The 21,173-nt window shown below is 32.8% G+C and overlaps 1 protein-coding gene across 1 annotated transcript in view; it reads left to right on the top strand.

Annotated features, from left to right (window-relative positions):
* Positions 1-14,767, top strand: part of LOC133201314 (tryptophan 2,3-dioxygenase-like) — a 37,743-nt gene extending 22,976 nt beyond the window's left edge. Inside the window, exons 5-14 of the mRNA XM_061337108.1 lie at positions 31-99; positions 7,692-7,753; positions 8,367-8,442; positions 8,517-8,630; positions 9,689-9,778; positions 9,865-9,888; positions 10,003-10,048; positions 10,178-10,312; positions 12,867-12,957; positions 13,107-14,767. Of these exons, the coding sequence (XP_061193092.1) occupies positions 31-99; positions 7,692-7,753; positions 8,367-8,442; positions 8,517-8,630; positions 9,689-9,778; positions 9,865-9,888; positions 10,003-10,048; positions 10,178-10,312; positions 12,867-12,957; positions 13,107-13,206 (807 nt within the window). The 3' untranslated portion in view covers positions 13,207-14,767. The remainder of the gene's footprint in view (positions 1-30; positions 100-7,691; positions 7,754-8,366; positions 8,443-8,516; positions 8,631-9,688; positions 9,779-9,864; positions 9,889-10,002; positions 10,049-10,177; positions 10,313-12,866; positions 12,958-13,106) is intronic.
* Positions 14,768-21,173: the final 6,406 nt, after the last annotated feature.

Here is a 21,173-nt window from a genome sequence, read left to right as displayed (position 1 = left end):
TTGGACTAATTCAGAATGTTAAATCCATAGGATTTTGAGGACAGGCGACATTGTGCTGGAATAACATCAAAACTAGGACGAGTCATTCTTATTCAGAAGGTACTAAGCCTAACTTTATATCTTAACATATTTGAGATGATTTATTTAAGAAATAAATAACAAGTTTAAAAACTTCAATGGGAATTGAAGTGAGTCGGTCACGTGATCAAATCCTGTGAAGGCCGAAGGCCTTCTCAGAAGATTTGATCACGTACCGACCCACTTCAATTCCCATTGAAGTTTTTAAACTTGTTATTTATTACTTATATATACATTTGAGACGGACAATCGAATGTAATCGAATATAAATATTGCACTAACTGCACGTCGTAGATTTTGACTAATTACGCTAGATGTAAATCGGCTTGAAAAGCGGTTACGCTTCAAATTCATCTGGCAAAGGATTCTGCTTTGAAGGAAATATTCTGTGAAAGGCTACTTGTGATCAATTATAGTGAGCATATTGGTGTCTTGGAATTTTTGTATTCATGAGAACCCATATTCGATGTTTAAAAACACAAGAAACACGTCCGATGTTTGATAATAAAAAGTTGGAGGAATTGCGGTCGGAAAGGGATGGATGGAGACACTTGTCCGGACCAGATAACTTGAAATCAAGTACAAAATTTGATCAAAAACATAAAATCTACGATTTCAGTAAGGCATATTTATTAATTTATGATGTTGACATGGAGACACTGGCGACAGCTTACATTGTTCAGACAACGTCACAACGATCTCGATAATGGAGGTGTGCCTACCGAACTTCCAAAGTGCAGTGTTTGTCAGCTGTTTGTGGCGTGATTGCATTACATTGATATTTTTCAACAGATTTTCAAATTTATTGTGAGTAAAGTTTAATGAAAAAAAATTATAGCATTCAGAGGTCTGCGAGAAAAATAAGGGTAAACGTAGAGACTATGCAGCTCAGACATGAAACTTATAACACGTAGTTTTCTATTCTCTATGTAAAATCGATGAAGAACTGTATTAAATACTCGTTTACATTGTACATAAAATGATTATTATTTTACTTGCGTATTTTGTACAATTTTATGCATGAAAAACATGCTATATTGCTTAGTGGAGTAAGTCTTTTTATGTAGATATTACTGCGTTGTGTGATTAGGTCACGTAATGACCTATGACCTTCGAAAAACTTCATACAGGTATGAAGATATTTACTCTCTGCATGTTTATATAATAGAGAGATACCACAAATGTATATATTATAATTTATTATCTGAGATCAATATTCTGGTAAACAGTGCATGATCCTAGTGGCATGTTTCAGTCTCAAAATATTTTCTAAGGGTTAACAAGGCAGCCAATGCCAATCTAAAGCTTATTTACGTTGAAATTTAAAATAGTTGTTTTAACATGCAAGGAGAAGTAATTCATTGAAATTCTTTTTAAATTGACAAATTATGCACAGATCTGACCGCTTACTTGCAAAATGCCACTTAAGTATGTCAAAATAAAGCAAAATGACATGTACGAGGGGGTATCAAAAAGTTCGTGGACTAGCGCCATAAAATTAAAACCGCTTTAGGTACATTAATGAATTTTTAAAATATTTAGTTAGCATCATCTTTTCTATCTAAAGAATAAACCATAAATCATAAATTTTATTTTTTAATAAATTAGTAATGTTTTTGTAAGCAATGGTATGTCCAGGCGGCGCAACCTCGAATATGACGTTTTTCGACCTGAGTATTACTGAGAAAAACTATTTTGTTATGAACATTAATTTTGACATCCAAAAATCCCGTTAATTCATAATCAATGGGACACTATTGTTCCGTAAAATATGCATTTTTTACTTCATTCTGTAAGTTCTATGAAATTTTATCGTAAATTTTGTTTGGAGTGTCCAAACAATTAAGGGCTTGAAAATGACGTCAAAAAGGGAGAGGGGTTTCTTTTTCCAACATTCTACAAAGTTTTGTCCCTAAAAAAAACTGGTATAGGCCTATGAAATCTTTAAACTGGCTACAGAGAAATAAAATGCATCTAGAGTACTTGTCTTTTTAATGCCAAAATGGATTCAGCGAGAAAAGGGATGCACAGTTAATGTCGATTTGTAGTCAATGTGTGAAAAGTCAATCACGTCAAAAAATGAAGTTGATCATGTGTGATAGATTATGAACTTCAAAAAGCAAAATATGCTGGCATAATCAAGCGAGGATCTCTCCTTATGTATAAATCCATTTGCAATATTATATGCGGGACGGGTTTAAGTCCTTGCTCAACTCCAGGGAATCTCATCAAGGTAAGAGTATGAGGTAGAAGAATCGGAAATTGAATAACAACGACGTCCGACGGACGTCATGAAACTAAACGGAGACAGCGCCGGGTGATCATATAATGTCGTTTTCATTTTATAATAATTTGGCAAATAATGAACGTATCAAGCTAAAATTTTCAAAATTTCTTTATTTTTTGTTGTTTTATGTTCCTTATAAATTTTGAAAGCACAGACTACATAGTACTAATTTTATCGACTCAGTCCACGAACTTTTTGATAACCCCTCGTACATGAGAGATAATCACATTTTCAACTAATATACGTCGATATGCGATGTTTGTATGTAAACATGCAATGTATCTACTCCTACATAAATTGAATAAACAAGCCAATCATTTCAAAAATTATTTTAGGACCTTTAATTACTCATTTGAAAAGGGCCAAAACTTAGGGAACCCCAAAATTCCAACTCGAATCATAATGTCATAAACATTATGAATTCTTTGGAAGATTACGCCAGGCGATAGGCCAGACTTGAAAAAGAAGACATTGACACTTCGTCAGAATGGATTAAATGTATCAGATGTAGTATAAAATCTTTAATTAAGCGATTTAGGGGCAATATGAAAACCATTTATCCTTCAGTGTTCAATAATTCAAAACTGAAAGAAAAGAATTAGATAGACTGCACGATTGATATGTATTGGTCCTAGCTGACAAAGCAGGTAACGACATTGTCTTTGTTTGTAAGGCTCATTATTTTAACTGTATTTTAGAAAAAAAAAGGGATTTAATTCTACAAGTGACAATCCAACTCATACCCATAGCTCCCTTTCTAAGGAGGAAATTCTTCAAAATCATATGTCAGTTTTGAATAGTTTTAATATTATCAACAAGAAAACTGAATCTGAATTACCATATTTATTTTGGATTCCGAAACTTCATAAAAATCCTTACAAACAAAGATACATAGCGAATTGAAGTAAATGTTCTACCAAGCCTCTTTCATTACTCCTCATTAAAATATTAACAGCAGTGAGGGAGAAACTTCAGGAGTACTGAGAACGAGAAGTGGTGTAAATCAGATGTGGATACTTAAAAATTCCAAGTAACTTTTGGAAAATTTGAAATCACAAAATGTTACTAAAATCAATAGCATAAAAATTTACGACTTTTCAACTCTATATACAACCATTCCCTACAATAAGTAAAAGTCCAGGCTTAATGACATCATTGACAGTTGCTTTTTGAATAAAAATCGTAAGTAGATATACTTACATTGTCATTGGTCATTTGCAAATTTATTTTGTTAAAAAAAACATTCTGATTGTACACAGAAGTACTCTGAAGTTGATATTAAAAAGATGCTTGAGCTTCTGATTGACAATATCTATGTGGTTTTCGAACACCAGGTCTTCCAACAATCTGTTGGAATTTCCATGGGTACCATTTGCGCCCATTTGTTAGCAGACCAATTTTCGTATTCATATAATCCCACCTCTGATGTTTTTGGAAGTCCGTGTTTGCTCTGCTCCCGATTTGTATTGTTTTGATGGACTCTGGGCTTGAATAATGCTTGTTATCTCCATATTTCATTTTACTGGATTTTTGAATGATAAACACTAAAGAAATGCACGATTGGAAAATGAATATATAAATGAAATGAGCTTCGAAAATCAGATACGAAAAACAACTTGCCTATAAAGGACTGATACTGACACCATTTGGGACAGAAGAAGGACATCATATTAATAGCTCACCTGAGCCAAATGCTCTAGTGAGCCTTTTACTCATCAAAATTGCCGTAACGGTTGTTGTCATCGTTAATATTTCCTAATTTTCTCTTCCTCAGAACCACAATGCCAGTTTCAACCAAACTTGACACAAAGCATTGTTTGGTGAAGGTAATTCAGGTTTGTTCTAATAAAATGCCACATCCTGTTTCAATGGGAGAAGAATTAGTATGGTCAATTGGCAACAGAACTTTATTTCCATTATAAGTTTCGTAGAAGATTATGCCAAACATTGGGCTAAATATGAGAAGGATGACTCGAAAACTTTGTCAGAATGGCTGAAGTGTTTTAGAAATATATATTAAAGATTTGTGTTAGAAAATTAAAAGGCAAAATGCGAACCATCTACCCTTTCGTTTTTACTAAACCGGAAGTGATGAAAGAGTTAGAGCAACTACACGAAAAGTATGTTATGGTTTCAGCAGAAAAGGCTGGTAACAATATCATCTTTGTTTGTAAGGCTCCTTATTAGAATTGTATTTTGGAAGAATTTAGTTTTAATTCAACGTCTGAAAATCCTACACATTCTCGCAGTTCACTTTTCAAAGAAGAAATTCTTCAAAATCATATTTCAGTGTTTAATACTTTTAATATACCAGTCAACCAAGCTGAGTTCGATCCACCCAACCTATACTGGATTCCTAAACTTCATAAAACCCCTTAAAAACAAAGATACATTGCTGGATCCAGCAAATGTTCTACCAAGCTAGTATCTTTACTTCTTACAAAAATAGTAATTCTTGTAAAGGAGAAACTTCAAATATACTGTGCTACAGCTTATTCTAGAAGTGGCATAAATCAGACGTGGATCCTCAAAAATTCGAAAGAACTTAAAATCTTGAAATAAAGGGTTGGGCCGATATCAGAGATCCTGGTTTTACATACTGCATGGAAGCAGGTAAAACATCTCCAGAACATCAGGAACACGTTAATTTTTTTAATATTGAAGCATCAATATGTTGATGGATTCAATTTTGATTAAATTATAGCTCTTTTAGGGCTACATTTTTCGTCCACAACTTTGAGTCAAAATTTTCAAGAAATTAAAAAGGAAAAAAAAACAACTAGAGGTCTTCCGTTCCTTCTCTATCATTAGAGAAGTTGCTTCCTCACTAAATAACATTTGTTATGTTGTGAATTCCCTGTAACACCTTCATACATAAAATATAATTAAACCTTTATATTGTGAACATATCGCAAAACCGGACTGGAAAAAATACGAGTATTCATTTTAGGGGTCTTAAGGGGTCCAAAAAGTCTCTGTGTGAAATTTTCAAAACTTTGATATTCTCACACTTAATTATACTATATATATATATATATATATATATATATATATATATATATATATATATATATATATATATATATATATATATATATATATATATATATATATAGTCAAATTACCGATGTATTACGATAAAGCAGTTTTTTTACATACTGTTTCGAGTAGTTTTATTTTGTAAATACACTGTACTCGTATATTATTAATCAATTATACCTTTATGAGCTAAACTGGTTGAGCTCTTAATTTTGACGGATTTTGCTCTGAACTAAACTTCGTTGAAGTTTAATTTTTTTTAACTGAAATTGCTATATGTTATTCAATTAATAATCAATGAGATAATGTTAAATTCTACTTTCAAAATATTAATATCTGGCAAATCTCTAATTTGTGATTGAATTACACAGGTACCTAGCTACATATTCTAGCATGTATACCTCGTTTTCTCAAATTACAATTGCATGAATGCACATTAATTAGTGCAAAATTCAACAACATACTCTTTATGAAGGAGTTAAAAGACATGCTGTTATTGTTACGTCAAACACCGCTGCTCTGACGTCTAAGAACATAAACTCCCTAAAGATAAAATCTTATATTTGAGCCCCCAAAATGTTAGAAAAAAATCAAACATTTAGGGGATTTGCTCCAGGTAGCCTGCGTAAAAATATAGAAAAATAAAAAAGTTCAAAATAATACCTCTTTTAATCACTTCTTGTGACGAGCAGAAGTAGCGATGATACACGAAATGATTTGATCACAGAATTACAATCCACATTCTATTATGCCTGAAAGCTTCAGACTCTTACCCTAAACAGTTTCTGAGAACATTCACTGACAAGATTTTTAGCGAAAAAAAAAAATGAAAAAATCATGAAAACTCAGGGACATATGTAGTGTCACTTTTGTGTATCTTGATTTCTAACAAGGAAAAATGTAACATGTTAAGCGGTAAGCCAACATACTTCTTTTGCATATCAACATACTTAACGACGACGGACCTAATTAATTTCTGCAGTAGATTTTTTATTCAAATTTTAATATGAGGTAAAGTGACTTTTGGTGAGTGAAATCAATAAAAAAATCATATGGTCATCGATGTAGATTTCTAATGGGGAGCGTTTCAAAAGTTGGTGATGGAAATCGATAATTACTATAGGAAGAAATGGGGAATTGCCGGTGTATTGTATAAGAGTGATCACTGAAAAAAATTCTGCAATAGAATTTTTATTCATATAAAAGGACAATGTTAACAAGACAATTTACCAGCAAATTATGCCAAAAAATAAATGAGTCATCTGCTTAGATTTTTCAGGGGAGCATGTCAAACTCAGGTGTAGGGCAAATTTTGGGGGAAATTTTCAAAGAAAATACCTTGGCCAAATAAATCATTTATTTATAAATTCAACAAATGAATACAAAATATTTACAATATTTTTGAGTGAATATCTTTAAAAGAATTAAAAATGAATATTTTTTTAATCTTTTTTATCTTTTGCTATATATAATTAAGTCAATTTGATTCAAGGCATATGTGCAGTTTTCTGCGCAGTGGCTCGAAATTTTGAATTAGGTCCGTCGTCCTTAAACTACTTATCAACATTAATAAGTTTTCTGCAAAAATAAATAATAATATAAAAAAATATATTACTTGTAAACATGATGTGTCTCTTGTCAATAAGATACCAAATCTAAGAACATTTCTTTTGTTAGAGAAATCATAAGTTTATTGTCTACAAAGATCAATTACATGTCAATGTCCCTAGATACTTGTAAACATACATTGAACATTAATTAATATATATATGATGCATGCTGTCATTATCGAATTGACCACACAATCTAGGTTCAATTTGTCCTTTTCAAGTTAATATATAACTGTTATGTTGCATGTTAACCTAGCTAATTCCTTTGAAATATCGCATCCAGTTAGGGACAGAAATAAGCCACCATTCATGATAGTAGGGTATTCGTATCCGTAGCTTATTATATGGTATTAATATAAAACTTTCTGGACGACTAAAGTCATCCATTTTGCATTTACTTCCTCATTTAATTTTTTTTATACCTTGACAGTCCCTCCCCCCACAAAAAAATTGGATAAAAAGAAAAACAAACTTCAAAGCTAAAAATGGGAAACACTCTTATTCGTTCTAAAAAATCAGATTTGTATACAGTAGTTGTTTTTTTTTTTACATTCTTTTTGTGCATAAAAGTCTTCCTAAATTGATATTGAAAACTTGTTTGAGCTAAAACTGTTACCATAAAAAGAAAAAAAAAATTAATGCATTTTCAGTATTTGAATCGTCTTATTATCTTCTAGCTGATCATCGGTCATTTTGAAATAATGGAAACGATGCCTCCAGCGACCTTTCTTAATTTTAAGTAAGTCATGAGGATCAAGAAACTCGTTCATAATTTTTTTAATAGTATTGTATAGTTTAATGAAGTTAATTATATTTCCATGTAGCCTTCATCGATTGTTAAAATGTAAAAGAAAATATCAGTTTACCATACTTCAATTAAACCTACCTGTTTAAAACAATTCCTATCAGCCAGTATAATAGAGCTATATTATGAATAAATGTTTTCTGTCTATTGTTGTTTGTTTAATGTCTCTTCGAGAATTTTTCACTAATATTGAGAAGCCGACACTTGCCGATGGTGGCCTGCAAGTTTAGGCCTGTACACGGCACTTACAGCTTTTGATCAATGTAGGATCATTTTTATGCCATGCAGCAACCACTGCGACACGGGACGTCGGTTTATACGGTGTCATCCGCAGGACTGGTCTCCACGTCCCGCAGTGGATTCGAACCCGTGACGTAAGGATCAGCTCCTTACTTCACGACTCTAGAGCAGACGCTTTTACCACTGCGCCAAGCTTGTGACTCTAAGTCTATAGCATATCAACTAAATTCAGTTCATATTCCTTTTTTTATTTTTTAAAGAAATAAAATTTCAAATAAATTCAGTTTATTCTTTTCTGCTTTTGAAGAAAATACTTGCGAAGTGGATCTGGATTTCAAAGCTTGCAGTTTCGTCTAATTGAAAATACCATCGGTCTTCAGAGGGTAAGTTTATTTCATAGCAGATTATACTTTGCTTTTCCTTTAGAATACGCCTATATATTTAAAACTCCTTGTAGGGGACTAGGAAATCACACAAAGAAGGCAAGGACTATACAGATGCATTTGACGAGAAACAAAAGAAAGAGGCACTGAAATCAGAGAAAGGACCCTGTCTGTTTACTGTCGTAGAGGTGACTAATATTCAATTGATATAAAACTGTGGTACCTTTCCTAAACAGGAATGAACATTATATATCTTGTTCTTCCTGGTGCAATAAATGCTCGGAAATGTTAAAGCATGCCCGTGATAAACACGTAACTAATGTTGTTATGATTACAGCGTTTTCATGGAACATACTTTGGTAAATCAAAACTTTTAACAAAGAAAAATATCAAAACTTTAAAAGGTAAATCTAGAAGTGAAGTTCCATAGGTTTAAAGATTGCGCTATACCTTTTCCCGTCGCTTGTGCAAGCAGTGAACAGCATGAAGTTAACTATCAAAAGTAACATATTTGCCCTTTTGTAATGCTTTAATCCATTACCCAATCTTAAATTTTTTATTCTGCAGCTACAATAAAGGCATAAGCCAAAAGGAAAAAAAAACCCTTTCTACGTCATAGATGATCTTGTAAAAATTAAAAGAAAAAAATATTCCTATTCATTAAATAATACTAGAAGCAATAGTATATATTCTCTCCAACGCACTCCATGAAAATTATTGCATCATAGTAAGAAAAATATCTTGTAGAAACAATTCCTTAGAAATTTAATTTTGATTCGGTGTTACATTATTTATTCTTATTTTGAGCAAGATTAAAATTCGCTAGAGAATATTGACATTTTGGTAGCAATATCAACTAAACGACAAAAGGCATATGTATATTAAGAAATAAGTAATATATACATGCATTTTGTTACAGAATTATCAAACTTTAATTTAATTTGCTAAATTTTCCAGATCAAAGCCAAGCGTTATACATTTAGGTGTGCTGACTTGGAAACATCAGTTTTATTGTTTTTCTGTGATTCCCAGTAATTCTTAATATCTAAAAATAGAACTATAAGTAAATTCAGAGGAATTGCTTTTATTTTTTTGTGACAAAAATACGCATAAATATCTACATTGATACATGTACGATGGAGTACCAGCACTTGGTATGTGAGTCATAAAGAAGATGAGTGCCTTGAATTGAAATCTCTTAACTCCCTTGTATATTATGGAAACAACAAAGCTTATTTTCTTATAGAGTTGGCTGGAAAACGTGTTTAAAAAGTATGTCAATGACAGGAAAATCTATATTGACGAGTTACACAAAATGGTTGTTACGTGGTGGCAGGTAATTCAAATACGTTATAAATGAAATTATAGAGAAATATATCAAATAAACTTCATTATTTATATTGTCATGTTTTCATTTTCCAGGATGCCAAGGATCATTGCGACAGGGTAATGATATCCCTTCAAAGCAATTTTTACCCTATTGTAACATGAGATAAAAATCAAAAGCAAATACATATTTAGAAATAATAATTATTAAATTTTATCACTCATGCAAATAAGGAGGCCTTTATGGAGATTTTGGATGAGACTAAATACAAAGACAGTGGTATGTAAAACACCAGAGAACAAAACTGCTTTTTCTTTATCTTGCTCGATTTTTTAAAAGAACGATGATCAAACAAGCTCATAGACTGAAGTGCATTTACCTGAATTGCATGCATTTTCTGTTAAAAAGGCAGACGATTCAGTTATGAAGCATTTCACGGAGCCTTGCTGATTTCACTACACCAAGAGGAACCTGAGTTTCAAAAAGGATATGAAATAATCAAACTCGTGATGGATGTTGACGCTTTAGTCTCCAAATGGCGTCGTAAGTGCTTTTAGCTCACCTGATCCGAAGGCTCAAGTGAGTTTTTCTGATTAAAGAGTGTCTGGCGTCTGCCTGTGGTCTGTCATCTATCGTGTATTGTCTGTAGTCTGTAAACTTTTCATTTTTCGACTTCTCTTCAAGACACCCTGTTCCATTTTCAACCAATCTTGCCAAAAAAAGCATCCTTTGGTGAAGGGAATTGAAGTTCTTTCGCATGAAGTACCACGCCATCTTTCAAGGGGAGATAATTAAGAATTCCTGAAAATGTGGTTTTGTCTTTTTAAAATCTTCTTCTCAAGAAAAACTGAGCCAGAAAAGATGCAACTTTGTGTGAGAGCATCATTATCTACTGTAAATTCAAATTTGTTCATATCATAACCCCAAAGGGCGGGGAAGGGCCACAGCAGAGGGTCAAAGTTTGACATAGATATATATATGAAATATCTATTAAAAAAAGAAAAAAAACTTCTCAAGAACAGCAAAGCCAAAAATAATCATCCTTATACGGAGTCATCATCAAGTAAAGTACATTCAAGTATGTTCATAAAATGACCCCGGGGGTAAGCGGGGCCCAACAGGGGATCAAAGTTTTACACAGGAATATATAGGAAATATCTTTTAAAAAAAATCAACAACAAAGCCATGATTAGTCATATTCATTTGGAAGCATTCTCAGGTAGTGTAGATTCAAGTTTATTAAATTTATGGCTCCCTGGGGGTAGGGCAAGGCCACAACAGGGATCAAAGTTTAACATAGGAATATATAGGAAACAGTTTTAGAAATCTTCTCTAGAACAGCAAAGCCATGATTAGTCAAATAAATAAAGAAGCATCCTCGTGTAGTGTAGATTAAAGTTTGTTTAAACATGACCCCTGGGGGTAGAGTGGGGCCACAGATAAGTTATACATCGTATATATCTAAAACATCTTTAAATTTTTATTCCAAGAATAGCAAAGCCATGATTTGTCATGTGGAATCATGGGGGTAGTGTTGATTTATAATTGTTCAAATCATTACCCCGGGGGTTGGATGAGGCCACAACAGGGGATGAAGTTATACATAGGAATTTTCTTTCAAATATTTTTAAACAACCTTGTTCTCAAGAACAGCAAAGCCATGATCAGTCAAATTTGAATTGAATCATCCTCAGGTATCTCGCTCCTGATCCGGGGGTCGTGTGTCGATAAGAATAGGTACAGTACCAACCAGACCCAACCTGACACCAAAGCAGTCCCAGAAAGCAGTCCCCGGGACTGCTTTGGGACCGCTCTGGGACTGCTGTGGGACTGCTCTGGGACCGCTGTGGGACTGCTCTAGGACCGCTATGGGACTGCTGTGGGACTGCTGTAGAAAGCAGACCCAGCAGTCCCAGCAGTCCCTGGGACTGCTTTGTTCACTCATGCGTGAAAAAGGTTCTGAATGACATGAAAGCTCCGCCCCTTGTGTATTCTGAATTTTCCTTGATTTTCCTGAATGGTAATTTTTTTTGGCTAGTAAAACATCATATACCCTAAATTATAATGAAGAAAACTCAAAATACTCACGAAAAAAAAATGAAATGTGAAAATTACTTAACACAAATATAGGCAATGTCGAGAAAACGGTCACTCGAAAAATGTTTGATGTACCAGTAAGCATTTGAAATTGAAGAATTGTGAGCATTTGCTTATACAAAAAAAAAAAAAAAAAAAAAAAAAAAAAAAAAAAAAAAAAAAAAAAAAAAAAAAAAAAACTCATCATGTATCCATAAAAGTACAGATTATACATATTGACGAACTTCATGCTCTTAATTATTATTTCCAAATCAAATGTTATCTTTAAATCACCCGTAGCAACAAAACAAATTGACAACTTTTTTACTTTTAACAGTTTTTCAACAGATTTTTTTTCTAACTAGCACTATGATTGCAGTTTCTTCATTAAAATACATTTATATGTCATCCATGAATTATGAATTCAACAAAATCATTTTCATAAAAAATTGTTTTGACGGCTTACTTCATGTAATACATGTTATACTAACGACGAAAAATGTATTAATTTCTAATAAAATGCAATGCTTATTTTACTTTTGAAATACGTGAGTGGCATGGTGTACTCAGCTAACTTAGGAACTATCAAATCGTGCATTGCATCAACTATAAAAATTGGCGATAAATTTATCATGAGCATTAGAATATATCAAAATATTAAATTAATTTTAGGTTTATGAAAAATATTATTTAGAGAGTTAGCTTTCTTGGTTAGTAAACTACTTAGTCCTTACTGTTTCTTACCAAGAACCTGGAATAATCCATAAAATGTTTTGTAAGTTTCATTAAATAATTGATGCATTCTTCGGAATCGACTTGATATATTAAATCTGACGTGGTTTACCGTCACGTGGTTACTTTTAAAGAACAAATAGGATTAAAGAAAAATAATCTCAATTATGAAGCATATACATAATATCAAAGATACAAATCTAAAACAATTTCATGTTGTTTCGTCTGTGCACTATAGCATTATCAATATTTTTAAACTTGTAATAAACAACTGAATTATTTTTTTAAGATACCCACGTGCTTATGGTTCATCGAATGTTGGGGAAGAAGTCAGGAACAGGGGTTACTTCAGGATACGACTACCTTAAAAAGACCAATGAGTAAGAATCTATTTAAAAAACATAATGAAGTTCTTTCGTTTAACAAAATGAACATTTTTTAGAGAAAATGAATCGGAACTTTAAAAGAAATCAAACAATTTACTCTAGTTTCGGAAAATGATGAATATATTCCGTTTTTATAATTGCAGTGACGCTTACAGAGTATTTATTGAACTCTTCAACATGGCTGCGTTTCTCATTCCTTATGAATACAAACCAAGGGGAAAGACACTTTATAAACAAAACTAATACCAGAATGAATTAAAATGCAGAAACCTCAACAAAGGACAGATATATATATTTTTAAAAAGCATTGACACTTTGTATGGATCACATGTAAAAGCTACATAGTGGATCGATAAATAATGATAGTTTATCTAAGGTGTACGATTATATATATATATATATATATATATATATATATAAATGTAACTCTCGATGACTCGAAGTTCTCGATCTCTCGAAGTGAACCTCCGGTCCCGCTTTTTAGTCCCCTGCCGTTGAAACCGGAGGGAAATAATTATAGGTTTCCTCTGAGTCTGTCCGTCTGTCTGTCTGTCTGTCTGCCTGTCCCTTTGTCTGTCTGTCAGTCTGTTCCACTTGGTTTTCCACACTTTTTTTTCTAAACGCTTGCAGATATTGACCTGATTTTTGGTATGTGAGTGTATCTTGATGAGTTACAGATCAACTTTGCATTTCGTTCCACTTCAGTGATTTTTGACGAAATTACGACCTTTTCAATTTTTCAGGGTTTTCCGAATTTTTTCTAAACGCTTGCAGATATTGAGCTGATTTTTGATATGTGACTTTACCTTGATAAGATATAGATCAAGTTTGCATTCTGCTCCGCTTCATTGATATTTGACGGAATTATGGCATTTTCAATTTTAAATGGGAACCAGATTACACTTGCCGGTAGGGGACTAGTATTGCTAATGCAATACTCTCTAGAATGCTTGTTTCCTCTATATAACTAAGCAAATTTACTCCTGATCTCTCGAACTCCTGATCTCTCGAAGTTCTCTATCTCGAGAACCAAGATCTGGGTTCCGTTACACACATTTCATTGTTTTTTACTCTCTATCTCTCGAAGTTTTGATTGCACATGTATACATGTCAATCAAGCGTAAAATTAATGCAGCTTAGACTTACCTGGATAACAGTGAACGCCTGGGGCTGGGATGGACGTGTTAATTGGGTGTTTGCATAGATAGCACTACACTTGTGAATCGTCCGAGTGTTGATATAATTAATTGGTTAATTGGTAAATTATTAACAAATCGCTTCACTACTTATTTTGACTGGACGAGACGATAATGTTGAGAAAATAATTTAGGGACGTGTCAGTAATTTTCCATAGATTATGAACTTTAATATTATTATAGTCTACACAATCCCAGTTTGGCAAACATTGCACAAGAAATCCTATCTCAAGAACTGAATACCGATTACGAGCAATCTTGTGAAGGACCGATCAAGCCCGGGGGAGAGCAAATTAGACAATTGCTATCCAGGTTTCATTTAATCATGAAATGAGAACAAATAAATATTGAAACTTAAAATAATCATTTTACTTATTCAAAATACGATCGTTGTTTTTGAAATCAAGTAAATTACCAGTAAAATACGGAAGAAAACGTGTAACGACGTTATCAAGATATACTTCCGGTATGTATAATAGTAGAACAATGATGATCGGATCTGAAATTTCCGGATTTTATTCACTTTCTATCTCTCGAACCCCCCGATCTTACGGTTCCTTGAACTTCGAGAGATCGAGAGTCACCTGTATATATATATATATATATATATATATATATATATATATATATATATATATATATATATATATATATATATATATATATATATATATATATATATATATATATATATATATATATAGTTCAAGGAGAGAAGGAGAGATAACCCAAATAATTATCAATGTATGTTATAACTCCAATAATTATCATTGAATATTAATTAAAGAATATTTTAAATTACATTTCATTTAGTTACTTTTTTTCCTATTTCATGGTTTGAATTAATTTCACCTTTTATATTAAAGACTTAAGTGAATGTACACTGAAAATAGCAAATCCCTCATAGATTACCTAAAGGTGTTTCGCCAATGATTGCTCTAGATTGAATAAATACGACTGCACAATATATTAATGTACTGGTCTAAGCTGACAAAGCAGGTAAAACATTGTCTTTATTTGTAAGGCTCATTATTTTAATTGTATTTTAACTAGGAACTAGAATTTATTTCTGCAGGTAGAAACAACTTATACCAATAGCCCCCTTTCTGAGGAGGAAATTCTTCAAAATCATGTCTGTTTTAAATTTTTTTAAGATTCCAAACAATCTAAATGTTTGAATATTTTTAATATTCCAATCAACCAATTTGAATTACCATATCTATATTGGATTCCGAAACTTCATAAATTCATAAAAATCCTTACAAACAAAGATACATAGCGGGTTCCAGTAAATGTTCAACCAAGCCTCTTTCTTTACTCCTCACTAAGATATTAGCAGTAGTGAAGGAGAAACTTCAAGAGTACTTTGCAACAATATATTCGAGAAGTGGTGTAAATCAGATTTGGATACTTAAAAAGTCCAAGGAACTTTTGGAAAATTTGAAATCACAAGAATTTATCAAAATCAACAGCTTAAAAACTTACGACTTTTCAACTTAATACACAACCATTCCCCACGATAAATTAAAATCCAGGCCTTTTGATATCACTGACAGCTGCTTTTTCAATAAAAATGGAACTCGTAAATTTACTTACCTTGTCATTGCAAAATTATTTTGTTAAAAAACATTCTGATTGTACACACAAGTACTCTGAAGTTGACATTAAAATGATGCTTGAGTTTCTGATTGACAATATCTATGTGCAGTGGTTTTTGGAGACCATGTCTTCCAACAATCTATTGGAATTCTCTTGGGTACCAATTGCGCCCCGTTATTAGCAGACCTTTTTATGTATTCATATGAAGCAAAAATTCGTCCAAAATCTTAAACGTGAAAAGAAGAAACAACTTGCTGTGGCCTTCAACTCGACATTTAGATATTTCGACGACATGTTGTCAATTATCAATGGTTATTTCCATTCTATATAACCCGGTAAGCTTGAGATATAAGATACCAGAGAGTCTGACACATCTATTTCATACTTTTTACTTGAAAAAGACCTTAATGGTAATCTAACAACCAAGCTTTATGATAAACGCGATGACATTACCTTTCAATCGTCAACTTCCCTTACTTATGCGGCAATATACCTTTGATACGCAAGAGCATGCTCTACGTATGTATAATTTCTAAAGCGAGGTAAGTTATTGACAAACAAGTTGATGAAACAAAAATATCAGCAGTGTCGTTAAAAGTGTCATCATTTCGTGAGTTCTATGGTCGATACAATGACCTTGTCAGCAAATACGATTTATCATTGAGTCAAATGCTGACTGACGTTTTTCATACTAAGTGTTAGGCCATTATTTACACACTGAATTGTCGACGGATTTTTCCGTTATTTCCCGATCATGACAAGGAGCACAAGGCGGGTGTGACCGGTCGGTAGGGGATGCTCACTCCTCAATGGCACCTGATCCCACCTCTGATGTTTTGGAGGTCCGTATTTGCTCTGCTCCTTTTTTGCATTGTTTAATGGCCTTTTGAGCTTGAATACCGTTCGTTATCTCCATATATTTCATTGTTTTTAATTACCATACTTATCCTGGATTTTAAAACTGCCAAAAATCTTTACAAAGATACATATCGGGTTCCTGTAAATGTTCTACTAGATGTCTAACATTCATAAAAATCCTTACAAAGAATGATACATAACGGGTTCTATTCACCCAAGACTAACTCCTTTCCTTGAAGTCTAATGAAGGGAAGACACCTCTAAAAAATTGCAAAATCATTAAAAAATCTGTTTTATAACCCCTTTTCTTGATGTCAAATTTGAAATCACTTGATATTTTTATCACAACATGCTTTTAGACAGAATCAAGTCAAAATACAGAGACGATTCCTGTTTGATGCATGTTTACTGCGTAGAGTGAAATATGGAGAAAACGAACAGTATTCAAGCTCAAAGTCCTTTAAAACAATACAAATCGGAAGCAGAGCAAACAGGAACCTCCAAAAACATCAAGGGTGGAGTTAAGTGCCATGGAGAAGTGAGTATCCCCTGCCGACCGGTCACATTCGCCGTGTGCTCCTTGTCATGATCGGGAAATAACGGAAAAATCCATCGACAATTCAGTGTGTAAATGATGGCCTAACAATAGGTATTAAAAAAACGTCAGTCAGCATATGACTTTTAAAATGATAGATTTTATTTGCTGACGTCATTGTATCGGCCATAGAACTTACAAAATGATGACTTTAAATGAGACTGTTGAAATTCTTGTTTAATCAACTTTTGTCAATACATGTAACTTGCCTCGTTTTAGAAATTGTTCATACGTAGAGCATGCTCTTGCGTATCAAATCAACTTGGAGATGTACATCACATATTTAGGTGATAAGGGTATATTGCTGCATAAGTTAGGGATGTTGACGATTGAAAAGTTAAAGTCATCACGTTTATCATAAAGGTTTGTTGTTAGATTACCATTAATGTCTTTCTCTAATAAAATATCCAGATATAAAACAGATGTGTTAGACTCTGTGCTATCTTTCATTTCAAGCTCACTGGGATATATCGTGTCAACATATGAATGGAGATAACTATTGTTAATTGATAATGCGTCGTCGATATATCTGAACGTCGAGTTGAAGTTTCATTTTTATTGAAAAAGAATCTGTCAATGGTGTCAAAAAGCCTCGACTTTAATTTATCGTGGGGAATGATTGTATACAGAGTAGAATTATCGTAAGTTTTTAGGTTTGATTTGGTAAAATTGTGTGATTTCAAATTTTCCACATTTTTTTTTTATTTTGGGATTTTCAAGTATCTACATCTGATTTACACCACTTCTCGAATATATTGTTGCACAGTATTCCTGAAGTTTCTCCTTCACTACTGTGAATATTTTAGTGAAGATTAAAAAAAGAGGCTTGGCAGAACATTTACTAGAACCCGCTATGTATAGTTGTTTGTGAGGATTTTTCTGAAGTTTCAGAATCCAATATAGATATGGTAAATCAAATTCACGTTGGTCGTTGAGAATATTAAAAATATTGAAAACTGACATATGATTTTGAAGAATTTCCTCCTTAGAAAGGGAGCTATGGGTATAAGGTGGATTCCCACTTGTAGAATTAAATAGCAGCACATTCGATATGCTGTTATGTATTTGATTATGTGGCCAAGTTTAAGCCAATTTGAGAACTAGGAATAACAGAGAAAAATAACATAAAAAATGATAAGTTTACCTCGAAATGATTTCTGTAATTTTATACATTTAAGACATTTTCAAAATTTTATAGGCAGCCATGAAGTTGGCCTGGAGCGTGAAAATATTTTTAATCTTGTAATTAACATTCATTAACCCCCATTATGTTATTGTTAATTAAATTTGTGAATGAATAGCAATGTGCTTTAATTTATGATAAACGAAGTAGCTGGTGCCATAAATAACTATGAGAAAGTCGTGAGCATTCTTGACATTTCTGATGTAATACACTTTCAAAGTTGTACACAATGAATTTAAGTAGTTAGTAGTCGTGATAATACCCATTTTCCATATAGTTTAACTGATATTCTGTCTACACGATATTACTCTTGACACATGAATCATTTTCCCCTTTCTTTAAGGGCGGTAAGTTCCTTTGATTTTTCATCAACCACGAAAGACAAAGAACATCTAGGTAGTAGATTCCATCGAATATTTTAATTGTGTGATTTTTCCATTGCTGCAAACATTTTAAAATTTAAACAATTGAATAAATTTATTACATACTTAGTAATAAATGCAGTTTGTCTTTTTTGCGTATGCGATATGCCTTACGTCATAATAGCCGTATCAGCCCTACAGGGCTAATACGGATCTGCAGGGCTGGTACAGATTTAAATCACACCCCTAGTAGACAAAACGTAAAAAAAAATACTTATGATAATACGCCCATTTTTTGTTCACATTCTCTTAATTTTTAATCACTTTTCTATTATATTATAAGCTACATGTCATTAGTCAGTGCATGATTAATTATATGTTTTTGAGCTGTTTTTTTTATTACCAAGTAAGTAATAAACATAATAAACATATCCTTTTCCACATCACATCCTGTATCAGCCCTCGGGCCTTCGGACCTCTGGCTGATATTGGTATCTCGGGCTGATACAGGATGTGAAATGGAAAAGGGTATATATTATTCAATATATAGCAAAGCTGTAAAAAAAAAATCAATGGCCTTTATCGTAAATGTTTATATTTTAAGTAGGGGCCATATCAAGTATATTTTTAAATTCTTGTCGACATCAAGTTTAGTTGATAATTCTTGGTCAAATGCTCCAGCTCGTATTCATCAGCGGCCAAATTTCCTATGTTGTTTTAGAAGAGGAAAAACAAACATATTTCCGTCCTAATAAGAAAAAAATTCTTTTATTAAAACATACCTCTCCATCCCAAATATATATTACTTTTATCACGTTTTCGTATATAAAAATGTGGAATTGATTCAAGGCCCTGACTTACCTTCAGAAAACAATAAACAACATAATCAAACTGAATTTATTTCAATTGCGGACTCAAAAGTAATGTTCATGCAATCACGATTTCATTATCTCATTATTGAGTGTCCTTGGCCTTTAAAATTCATCTCATTTAAAAAAAAACATACTGAAGATTAAGCAAACTCTCATACTTTACAATTGCCCAAGCACTTCTGAATATCTCACTACCTAGTAACATTGATTTATGAAATATGCCTCTGCCTTAGATCATAAAACACCTTTCAGTGAAATCAACCTTTTTTTAATCCATTCAAATCCATAAGAAAAACAGAGTGGAGTGTGAAATATAGCAGTTCTGTGGCATGTTTATTAAGTCTCTCTTGCAGAGTTGCTGTGTAATGGAAGTAAAAGCTACCAGTTTATATGGAGCATTAAAAATCGAAATCTTGTTTCATCAGAGATGCCGCTATAATAGAATTTTATCATGACATTCGATTAATATATCTGATAAGAGGAATTTTATTTTCTCTGTCATTTTGAACTCCTTCATATTAACACATATTGTTATTGCCCATGGAAGAAAGATAAGGAATGTAGTTTTCTGGTTTTATTCACAGTAGTGGGTTTGAGGAATAAATAGATTCTTATTTTAAGAAATATCATTTCTACAGTCGAAGAAATTGCATAATTGCAATGTTATCACAGTGTTGTTCCCTTGAATAAGGAAATGAATAGAGAAGAGTGTAAAATGTGAACATTGAGTGGTGGTCAATCTCAAAATTCCAGTAAATAAAGCAAATCGTGAACAAGGAAAACACGGATCGCTCGATACTTCAGAGGTGGGATCAAGTGCCTAGGTGGAGTAAGCAACACCCGTTACCCGGTCTGAATAAATAAGGGAAGCTGACGATGGAAAAGCTGAATGTATCACTTTTGAGTTGTTAGTTGGCTCCTATCGTCGATAGTCGGATCAGCATTTCTTGAATGAAAAGATCACAATATAAAAATGCCAATTTCTGGCAATAGCATAAAATATGCATTTTATGCAATTTCTAATGACATTTATAGGAATAAAGCTTTTCTCCCTCAGCTTAAGGAGATGTATTGGTTTTGATGTCAATGTCTGTCATTTGTCTCTATGAAATATAAAGATAACGAACAGTAAACAAGCTCAAAAGTCTATTGAAACAATACAAATTCAGAGAAGAGCAAATATGCACCGCTTAGAACCATCAGAGATGGGACCAAGTTCCATGGAGGAGAAAGCATCTCCTGTCGACTTGTCACATCTGCCATGTGCTCCTCATGACTGGGCAAGCGGAAATTTAGACAATTCAGTATGAAAACAAGGAAGGGCCTAACAATTTTATGAAATACGTCAGACAGCATTGGACTTAATGATAGATTATACTTTCTGACAAGATCATTGTATCGACCATTGATTTTACAAAAAATTGACTTTACGAAATTGTTGATATTCTTGCTGCTAATCTAATATTAATCTATAGAATATTCTTCTTAGCATTATGCAATTTTTATGTAAAAATAAATAGAGTAATCCCTTACGCCGAAGCTGTT

This window comes from Saccostrea echinata, unplaced genomic scaffold, assembly GCF_033153115.1.
Source record: "Saccostrea echinata isolate AGI-Se365-2 ecotype Australia unplaced genomic scaffold, CSIRO_AGI_Sech_v1 ptg000043l, whole genome shotgun sequence".
Lineage (NCBI taxonomy): Eukaryota > Metazoa > Mollusca > Bivalvia > Ostreida > Ostreidae > Saccostrea > Saccostrea echinata.
The sequence above is the reverse complement of the archived record's forward strand: the minus strand, read 5'-3'. Positions and strand labels throughout refer to the sequence as shown.